At 43.4% G+C, this 11,396-nt stretch overlaps 1 protein-coding gene across 2 annotated transcripts in view; it reads right to left on the minus strand.

Moving 5' to 3' along the window:
* The window catches only part of NT5DC3 (5'-nucleotidase domain containing 3), a 49,944-nt gene extending 39,203 nt beyond the window's left edge, over positions 1 to 10,741 (minus strand). The window contains exon 1 of one of the 2 annotated variants that reach the window (XM_016126998.2): positions 10,449 to 10,741. In XM_016126998.2, coding sequence (XP_015982484.2) covers positions 10,449 to 10,650 — 202 coding nt within the window. In that variant the 5' untranslated portion in view covers positions 10,651 to 10,741. Of the gene's footprint in view, positions 1 to 9,512; positions 10,426 to 10,448 lie in introns of those variants that run through there. The other variant, XM_016126999.2, reaches the window with a different exon arrangement.
* Positions 10,742 to 11,396: the final 655 nt, after the last annotated feature.

An 11,396-nucleotide genomic window follows, 5' to 3' on the forward strand; every position in this document is an offset into this window, starting at 1 on the left:
TCAGAGAACGATGTGGCAAATGGGTCACATTTTGCTTATCCACTCCTCCATCGATGGACGCTTGGATGGCTTCCACCTTTTGCCTATTGCAAATAATGCTGCTGTGAATATGGGTGTACAGATATCTCTTTGAGCTGCTGCTTTCACTCCTTTCAAATACATACCCAAAAGTGTAATTGCTGGATCACATGGAAATCTGATTTTTCATTTTTTTGAGGACCTGCCATGCTGCATAGCCGCTGTATCATTTTCTGCTTTTTTTTTTTAAGATGATAACAAGAATTCCTTCCTTGCCGAAATGTTATCTTTACTACTGACAGAGAAATGAATGAAGTCAGAACTTAATTACAGAAGTCAGACATTTCCCACCTAGTCAAGGAAACATTCCTGGAGGGCTGCCTGAGGCCCCAGTAGGCTTTGCAGGGTGACAAATAAACTTTAGTTACAGCTGTCTATAGTAAGCCAGTAAGCTGAGATTCTGGTGATGCTTGTCACTGCGGCAAAACCAAGCCTAACCTGACTGATAGACCATCTACTTTTCTGGTATGCTGAATGTCTCTGGGAAACTGCCCTTCCCCAACATTCAGATCCTATGGTCTCCCTGAGGCTCCTGACTCCAGGAGGAATGCGTGTGAACAGGCCTGGCCAAACAGACCCCCTGAATTCCCTCACCAACACTGATTAGTTTAGGGCAAGCATAGGACCCTCTCCGATCATCATTATACTTTTCCCGCAGCCAAAGTAAACCAAGGAGTCCAATCAAGGAAATTTCTGAATGTTTAGGGGAATTTCAAGGAATAGGCATTTTATTCTAAACTTACTCTGAAGATGAGGGGTCACTACTAGGAACCTCAAAAAGAGGCCAAGAGCAAGGCCGAGAGAGAAAAGCAACCCATGAACATCATCTAAACTTGGATCAATATGCCTGAAGCTGGATTTTTCAACTGCACGGGCCCATAAAATTTCTTCTATCTATCTATCTATCTATCTATCTATCTATCTACTTACTTATTTATTTTGCTTAAATTCAATCAATTTGAGTTGAGTTTTCTATTGCTTGCAACTAAAGGAGTCTCAAGTAAAAGTTCATTTCCAGGATATTCAGCTACTCAAAATTCTTACTGCTTACAAATTTTAACTTTTAACATGGCTTCAGAGGCATGCTCCATTTATACTTTAATCCATCATTTAATCTTAAATTCTTCTTCATATGCCCTATTTTCAATATAATGAGTAATCTACTCTGTGCTCTCCACAATATACTATAGCTGGGTACTGACTTGGATTAAATTTACCTGGAATATCCTGTCTCCTTGTCTAACTAAACACTGGTTGGCTCTATGGAAAGAACGTCAAGATTTTTCTTCACATTATACTGCAAAACAAATATCATGTGAATCAAAGAGTTAATTTTTTAAATATTAAAAATATTTAAAATATAACTTTCCAAACGTAAAAACAATAGAATAAATCACAAGAGGGAAATATCAACAGATTTACAACATAAAATGTTAAACATCTGTGTACCCAAAAATATCTAAAACAATAATTTCAGAGGAAGAGGTATACTAGATGAAAATTGAGACAAGCAACAAATGACTAATGTCCTTAATATTAAGAAATCCACATAAATCTATAATAAAAACAAGACTCCAACAAATAAAAAAAGATATATCTTGTAAGAGAGGAAAATGGCTAGTGAACATAAAGGCTCAACCAATCTAATTATTTAAAAAAGAAAATTAAATCAATTAGATAGTTTACAGCTCTCTCCTAAAGATGGAGTTACTAATGGTTTTACTGTCATTTCATTCACATTTTATTACTATAATAAGCAAGTGTTACTTGGCTAAGAAATAAAGTATGATGTCATTTTCCTATCAGTGGTGTTTTTGTTGCAATTGTTGTTATCTGTAGCATTTGTTTGGAGGGATTCTCTTCTTGTTTTCTTTTTAATGACAGAACACCGAGTTGGTTGGTAACCGGGACTGAGTGGCGGCCTCACTCTTTACCGTTTGAGAATATAAATCGATTCGAGCCTCCTGGAAAGCAGACTGGCAAGCAGCACCAGGAGTCTTTTAAAAATATTCATACCCTTTAACCTAGTAATTCTCCTTCCAGGAATCTATGCAAAGGAAATATTCAGAGATGTGGATACATATACAAAGATTTGGTTACAGTGACATTAATAAAGCAAAACCTGGGAGAGAACATGGGCCACGTGAGGGCCCAAACACACATCTCAGATACTTGACCTCTGGAACCAAACTGTGCTAACAAGACTGATCAAACAGAAAAGCTGAAATGCACTGGAAAAAAATCCTTGAGGTTCCATTTTTTTGGTAAGACAAACCACAATTTTAGAGACATTAAGGTGGCACGTTTCTTAAAGATTAATTACGATTAATTAAATTAGGATTTTTCTTTTTAATATATGCCCCTAGACTTCAAACTCTTCTAGAAAAAAAAGGCTATTCAGCTCTGAAGTCCTCGAAGGAGAAAAGAAAGGGGAGGGAAAAGGGAGAAACAACTTTTTTTTTTTCCTGGAGAATTTTAGAGGTTATAAAAAAAAAAAAACAGAAAAAAACTCCTACTTTCCCCCATAAAGCACCACCCAGCTTCCATGCATCTCCCCGGGTTCAGTGGACCAACGAGTCATCCTAGCGACTGAAAACCACATGCACGTGCCATGTGCCAGGCACCACATGTGAGGCCCTGTGAAGGGGAGACAAGACTAACGGCTCAGGGTCACACTGCTTTGTAATGTATTTCTGTGTTCCCGCATCGGCCAAAGTTAGAGGAGATTGACTATATTTCTTTTTCCTCATCTGACCAAATCTCCTCTTCTAGTTTTATTTCATAATATTTACATATTTCATTAATATTCATAATATTCCAAATATTTTATGAACTATTCATATTTATTTAACATGGCTTCAAATTCTCTTTTTTTAATTAAGTTTATTGGGGTGACATAGGTTAATACAATTATATAATTTTCAGGTGTACGTTATAATTTAACATCTATATATTCTATTGTGTTTACCACCCAAAGTCGTTTCCTTCAAATTCTCTTTTAAAAAAGTTCACATATAGATTGAAAATTAGTTTTCAAAATTTCTTCTTAAACTATATAGATTAAAAATACATTAAAAAAAGGCATAGGGGCTTTGGTTCATGAGGTGAAACAGTACCCACATTTCCTTCACTGTCTCCACAGCGAGTAAACTCAAGGTTCCATATCCGAATTTTAAACCTTCAAACTCCTCATCTGTAATCGCCAAATGAAAATGAAAAAGACAACCCCACTTCAGGTGATTTTCTCTTAGCGAACTTCACAGGTCACGACTTCCTTGCGTCAAGTAAGGCTTGGGCGAAGGCCAAGCAGATTTGCTAATGGTGCTTGTCCGAAAAATGTGAATTTGTTCCGATGCAGTTGATATGTTAGGGAACAATTTGACCACAACGCTAATTTTATGTTTATGTTTAGAATGTTGTTTCCTGCCAACCAACGTCATCTGGCACGGCTGTGTCCACTCAATATCCTTTTTTGCTAATAATCAGTTACAGTGAAGGAAATCAAGTCAAGCAGAAAGCGTGACCTGAGATAACACACGATTCGCAAGCCTTGCTATGATGAGAGACTTAAATGCAATTATTTTTAGCCAGAAAATGTTTTCTCCAGTATCTCCAATAGTCATTCAGGTGTAAATCTCTAGCTAGTCCAATGACAGATGTCACAATGTCCGAGGTGTCCTTTTCATTATGAAAATGAACATCTGTGGGCTTATGTGTCCAGCACACACCAACCCTTAGATAAAGAAATGACCTTTCCCTACTTCTAAACACACACATTCTGAGCTCGTCCATGACCCAGCCCCACCCCTTGATCCCCAGTTGTTGGTCCAGAGGAGAACATCTGACTCACGCTGGGCCACTCCTAGGCTCCCATCGCCTGGGTATGTACCTGTCTCAAACAAGGCAAAACCAGAGTCCTTTCCTTCTTTCTTTGTCTTTATAGTTTTATTGAGGAACCAATGACATACAGTAAATCTCCCATAAAGTACACAGCTTTACAAGGTCTGATATACACACACACACACACACACACACACACACGCACTGAAGCTATCGTCTCAATACAAATAATGGACGCACCTAACACCTCCAAACACTTCTCATGCCCCTTTGAATTCCACCCCTCCCCTGCACCCTTTCCCATCCCAGGCAACTTCTGTTCTTTGGGTCAGGTTCGTTTGGATTTTCTAGGATTTTATACAAATGAAACCATGCGGCATGTAGTATTTTGGTAAACTGGTTTTCCCACTTCCCACACTCCCAGGGATTTTTTCAGTAAGCACTTACTGCACATCCACTATGGTGTGAGACATGGTACGGGGCACTGTGCAGGGATTATAAATAAAAATCATAATAAAGCACAAACAGTAACGAGAAACATCACAGGCAGTGAGGGAGACCTAGAAATGGCCCTCTGACAGGTGGAGGAGAGAGGAACTTGACCTAGGGCTGGGTACGCCCCCAGAGGAGGCAGCGATTCAGAACTCATTTTTACTGCATTTATTAATCTAAAAAGAAGCTTTCGTTTTTTTCATTAGTTAGATATTTTGCATCATCTCCAGGGGAAATCAATCCATGACAAATAGAATTACTCACCTGAATAATTAATAATGTATATGACACTTATACTACTCCCACCAAAAGTTAAAATTATATCTCTTATTACTTTGTAAGTAATATCTGTAATTCTGACTGCTCTGTAGAAATCCATCACACTTCCCAAAGTTCCAAAAATAAAACTTACCTGCAACCGCATTTGAAATAAAATTACAGTAATGGTTTAATGACAACCTAATCTTAAAATAAGTCATTTAATAAAAAACAAACTTAACTGCTCAAAAGAAAGGGAAAACATCTTGGCAAAAGAAAATTTAGCCATACCGAAAAATCAGACACTAGACAAACTATGAAGAATTTTTCATCAAAGTATAGAGGACACAGAAAAGGAATGAGTAGCAACGCCTTCCATATGCCACGCAGTGGGCCCCTCCCGTTGCTTATCTCAATTAATGTCCCAAGTACTCTATGAGGTAAACACTGCTATCCACAATTTGTAGATATGGAAATAAGGCCAAGAAGTCACTGGCCCAAGGTTGCACAGTTATCAAACAATAAAATGTAAGCTGAATGTCTGGCGTAGTACTTGGCATATAGTAGGTGTTTCATAAATGTCAGTCCCGTCTCCTTTTTCCTACTCATCCATTCAGTTAACATTTTTCCTAAATCAGCATAACCTAGGAACTCCCTGCTACACACACACACACAGAGACACCCCAACTTTTGGGGGATCTTTGAGTCCAAAACTATTTCTAAAATAATCTCAAAATGTGGTAGACAGAATAATGGCTGTCCTTAGACATCCACATCCTGACCCCTGGAACCTGTGTGTCCACCTTACATGGTCAGGGAGAAATTAGGGTTGCAGGTGGCATTATGGCTGCTTATCAGCCAACTTTAAAATAGAGAGCATCCTGGATTATCCAGGTGGGTTCAATGTAATCACAAGGGTCCGTAAGTGGGGAAAAGGATGAAGAAGACAGTGTCAGAGTGACGTGAGGTCAGGAGACCAATTGGCCACTGCTGGCTTTGGAAACAGAAAGGGTCACAAAGCAAAGAATGCGGGAAACCTCTAGAAACTGGATGGGCAAGGAAAATTATCCACCGGAGGATCCAGAAAGGACGCGGGCCGGCCAACACCTTGATTTTAGCCCAATGAGACCCATTTCAGACTGCTGATCTCTCAGAAGACGGTGGAACACAGTTCTACTTTTTAAAATTATCTCACAGGTGCCGAAGGGTTGTACTTTATGTTTATTCTGTACACGCTAGTTTGCATGATTGCGCTACACACAGTCCTTACCAAACACGAAACTTCTGCCTGGGTATTCAATGCTCTACACCGAGAACTTTGAACAAATCCTTCGACACCCTACAAAAGCTTCTAACATTTCAAGCTCATCTCCATATTTTTTTCTACAACTTAATATATTTTATAGCCCAAGCCGAGTAGCCAAACATTCTAAATAGACCAGGCTCTGAGATGACTTTAAGCTGGGGCGGGGAGCGGGGGGGGGGGGGGGACCCACCAAGCTCTCCAAATAGAGGGCGGGAGCAGCTCCTCTTGGAGGACGGGAATGCTTCCCATTCCTTACGTAGCTGGGCCAGCTAATAACTGATGAGCACATGGGGAAGGCCAGGGATTAAGTTCAAAGACACCGCATGCATCCGAACAGGAAATAACAGGCCACATACGAATACATCCATCCCTTTAAGTTATAATCTCACAAAGATTTCTTAGAATTCACAGTTTTATGACAAGATTTCTCAGTCTTCAACAACTGACGTTTGGGGCGGGATTATCCTTTTGTGGGGTGGATGTGATTTGCACTCTAAGAGGTTTAGAAGCATCCCTGATTTCCACCCACTAGAGGCCCGTAGCATCCCCTTTCCCCTAGTTGTGACAATCGAAAAGGTCTCTAGACACTGCCAAATGTCCCCTGGGGTGCGGAGTGGGTTAAAATCCACAGTTCTACAGAAAATTTTGCTGGAGGTTACAAACCATTATTTCTGTTCCTGAAAATACAAAAGAAAAAAGAAAAAAAGAAAGAAAAAGAAAAACCTCTTCTTTGAGCTGAGTTTCATACAGGATGTAACCAGTACTCCTCAAAACTGTCAAGGTCATCAAAAACAAGGAAACTCTGAGAAACTATCACAGCCAAGAGGTGCCCAGGGAGATATGACAGCTAAATTTAGCATGCTATTCTAGATGGATCCTAGAGTAGGAAAGGACACTAGGTTAAAAACTAAGGAATTCTAAATTAAGTAGAGACCTTAGTTAATATTATACATATTCACAATGTACCAACATTGTTTCGTTCATTGTGGTAAACGTACCATAGTCATGTAAGAGGTTAATCATAGGGGAAACTGCATATAAGGTTTATAGAAACATGTAATTTTTCTGTAAATCTAAAATTGATCTAAAAATAAAGTTTAGAAAAATAAGTCTATTAAAAATATTTTAATTAAAGTCGAGAAAAAAAGGATGGGAGAGAAAGAGTAAAACAAAGAGTAAAAATTATGTATTCCCAGAGCATCTTTCATTCTGGGAGTCCCTGCAAAGGGAAGATAACTGAACAGACTGGATTACAGCAAGAGACCAAACGGCCAGAAAGAAGTCATCAGGAAGTGTGAAAACAAAATTCTTTAGTCTTATTGTAACTGAAACGAACAATAACAAAAACGTTTTTGTGTGAACATTAGTATTTCCTTTGACCTCTCATTCCTATAGACACAGTTTAAGCATCAGCCTTGGCAAACAAAAGTTTCCTGCAACCAGGAGCAGTGATCTACCCAAACTGGATTGTCACTTATCTGTTTACCAGTCTCTTTATCCATACAACACAGGTTCCACGCTTGGCTCAGCTACTGTGGGCCCCTCGCTCTCAGACTTGTCCATCTGTGAACCAACAGCCCTTAAACCCACTGCTAGGTGTTTAATAAATGCTTGGACAGCAGGCTGGGCGCATATACTCATACAGATTTCAGCTAAAGAGGGTAGGGATGGCACAGCCCCAAACAAGGCAAAGAAGGAAAAATCAGATTCAAGTCCCTGTGTTTGCAGGGATGAGAGAAGGACCATGTGCTGGGGTGTGAAGATGGGATGGGGCCCATGAATACCTGATTCACAGACCTGTAACACCGGAAGGGATTTACACATTATTTATCCAGCGGCCTCACTCTACAAAGGAAGGAACCAAAGCTTGAGAACTCAGGAGGCTTGTTCAAGGCCATGTAGCCAGTTATTCGCTGCCCTGGGTGAAGGAGACCTAGACTCTAGAGCTAACTGACCCACATCCACCCCTTACTAAGTGTGTCTAAGAGTGAAAGAGTTATTTAATAACTAATACCAACAGCTGCTATCTACTGAAGATCTGCAGGGTGCCAAGCCACACTAAAAATCTTTACATTATCCCCAGATTACAGTTGAGAAAACAAGCCATAGAGGAAAACAACTTGCCACTAAGGTCACAGAGCTAAAAAATCTCAAAATCTTCCTCCAGCTGTTATACTCCAAAATACTCCTGGGATTACCACACACCGAAGCCCAAACTCTGGCCTGATGTGGATCCTTCCCTCCCAAGGCTTCAGCTGTATCAGTCACAGGCACTGCTCTAAACACCTTTCATGGATGGACTCGTTCCTCGCCACAACCCTATGATGTTGGTACTACCAGCATCCCATTTTACAGATGAGAAAACGGAGGCTTCATGGCATTCCCCAGGGTCTCACAGGCTGCAAGCAGCGAACCTCATCCACAGAATAAGAATGGCATAAACTTTGCCTGTAGTTTCGTAAAACACTAAACATACAATTACCATCCAACCAAGTAATGGCATGGTATTTAGAGAAATGAAAACACATGTTCACTCAAAAATCTGTACACAAATGTTTATGGCAGCTTTATTGTAATGGTCAAAAACTGGGAGCAACCCAGACATCCTTCAACAAGGCAACTGGTTAAACAAGGTGAAACTGTGAGACATCAATACCACAGAAAGCTACTCAGCAACAGAGATAACACACACGACTTGAGTGAATCTCCAGGGAATTATGTTCAGTGAAAAAAAGCCAATTCCAAAAGGTTACATACTGTATGATTCCGACTGCGTAACATTTTTGAAACAACGAAATGTTAGAAATGGAGAACCCATAACACCCCAGGGATTAAAGAGAGCAAAAGGAGGGAGGGGTTGTGGTTATAAAGACAACATGAGGGATCCTCTTAGTGAACGGTCTGTACTTGACTGTTGTGCTGGATAAAGGAAAAAACTATGGAACTAAACATACACATAAAAGCAAAACCAGAGGACTCTGAGTAAGAGCTGTGAAATGTATCAACATTAATATACTGATTGTGATACTGTACTACTGTTTTGCAAAATGTTACTACTAGGAGAAACTGGGTAAAAGATATGCCAGATCTCCCTGCACATGGAAATACACAATTATCTCAACGAAAAAATTCAGTTAAAGAAGTCTTGCCTGCCCCAAAGCTGGGTTGGATGATCTATATTTCTTTCACCAAAGACCTACAATTCCCAACGTCTCCAAAGCCAGCCTTCTTTCCACCATACCACACAACCATTTGAAAAACCAATGCAAAATTAATTCTGAACAAAAGAAAACTAAGAAAATAAGCCCGATTTCATAGCATTCTGCATTGCTAGCCACTCTGAATGCACTCAGAAAATTATCCCAATTGCCTTCTTTCATTAAACTGACTTCTGGCCAAAAGATGGAAAATGTGATCCTACGAAATGTTCTCTCCCACCAAACAGTTTCTCCCTATCTTTATGTGCCACCTCCACTACCATCACCGCCCCCCCCCCCAAAAAAAAAATCAGTTTGAAATTTTCGACTCTAAATCTTACCGGGAAGAAGCAACACCAATGGCCCTTTACACCAGTTCCCAAATGGTCAGCTGCTTCTGGAAGGCAGAGGGGCGCAGGAAATAAGAGCGCAGTGGCTTAGGGGGCAAAGACAGATCCGAGTAAAGGTGTGACCCTGGCTAGGTTCCTTAAACTTGATTCTCATCTTTCCCACCTACAGGAAGGGGATATGGCACCTCCCTTGTAGGTATAGGATGAATTCATGGAGACAATCTATGTGCCTGGGACTGGTATTTTACTCGGACCTCTTTCCGTTTCTCTTAACAACCAAGCTAATTTTATGTACACCTGGACACAAAGTAGTCACTCCCTGGAATCCCCTCCTCACTGAGGTTGGCAGACAGCCCAGAACACTCCCAGCCTGGACCCCCTCCTATTTCAAGCACAGCAAATCCTACCCTAAAACAAAGAAAGAAAATAGATTAGCCGCCGGACTCTGCCACCTGCCCAGCGGCCCCGCTCCAGAGTAATCCGCCGCCTGCCGGATTCCGACTGCTACTATTATTACTGTTTGTTAATAAAAACACCTAACGGTGCGTGGGGGTGACGGTCTCCCAAGCGACATAGGTAGAATCTCGGGAACAACACCAAGCGCTTTGGATGCAGATTTCTGGTTGAAAAAAAAAAAAAAATCCCAAGAATTTATAAAACAGCTTTCCCAGCAGGAGAAAGCCAAGAGTTGTAAAGTTTCTGGAGGCGCATTTTTCCGCGTTTCCCCGATTCGCACTGCAGAGGCGATGCCGCCTCTGGATACGGCTGGGGGTGACCGCGGGTCAGGATTGGGGGCCCTCAGAGGTCAGCAGCCGGACCTACGCGGGTCCGAGAGGCGGATCGCGTGGAAGGGGATCTGGCGCCCCAGACAGGCGGGAAGGGCCCCTCCCCAGGTACAGGGAATTCGGGGGGCGCCGCCGCACTCACCGTCCGTGCTCCGCTTCGCCTCCCGGTAGCGCTCCCACAGGTAGCGCTTCATGCCCGGGGCTGTCCCAGGTGCCGTGCACAAGGCTCGAGCGGGGCCCGCGCCCGGTCGCCCCCGGGCCGCAGTCCCGCACCCGCCCCGCAGAGCCGCTGCTGCCGCCCATGCGCAGGCCCCACGGGTCACCACCACCGCCGCCGTGGCCATGCTTTCCGCCGCCCAGCTGCGAGTGGCGCCCAGGGGCTGAAGCTCTGCCGCGGCTCAGCTCAGCCGGCGGGCGGCTCCCTGCGTCGGAGCACGTGGCGGCGCGGCCCACCCTCCGGCCGCCGCGGGGGCGGGGCCTAGGCGGGGCGGGGCCTAGGCGGCGGCGGGGGTCGTGTGGGTGGGCGGGGCCTGGTCCAGCGGGGGCGGGGCCTTGGGCAGGGCGGGGTCGTGTGTGGGGTGGGTGGGGCCTGGTGGGGCAGGGGCGGGGCCTGGGAGGCAAGGGCGGGGCGGCAAAGGCCCAGAGGCGCGTTGACAGCAGACACTTATAGACCTGCGGCTTCCCTAGGTGGCCGAGCCGTTGGGCGGACGCCAGATCAGGAGGAGCGCACATGGAAGGGCATGACTTGTTGCCGCCCCTGGGCCACTAAACGTGACCCTAGCACCACCTGCCGAACCCTGCAGCATTTTCTTCCCGCGGTCTGTGACTGTCTCCCCATCCTGGCTGCGCTGACAGTGCCTCACCTCAGGGGATGAACTCTCATTAATAGCCTCTGAATTCTGGATCTCTGTGGATCGCGGGAGCGGGTCTGGGACGATAACCAGCTTGGATCCTTCCAGTGCAGCCCGTGAGGGGGCAGTTGATTCGACGCTTCACGCGTGGGCTGATGTGTTTGAAGAGCACCCCAACCCCTTCACTAGAAGGCCAGTGCCCCTCCCGAGATTTCTGGCTCGCTAAGGAAGCATTCCAG

This window comes from Rousettus aegyptiacus, unplaced genomic scaffold, assembly GCF_014176215.1.
Source record: "Rousettus aegyptiacus isolate mRouAeg1 unplaced genomic scaffold, mRouAeg1.p scaffold_m13_p_2, whole genome shotgun sequence".
In the NCBI taxonomy this organism is placed as follows: domain Eukaryota; kingdom Metazoa; phylum Chordata; class Mammalia; order Chiroptera; family Pteropodidae; genus Rousettus; species Rousettus aegyptiacus.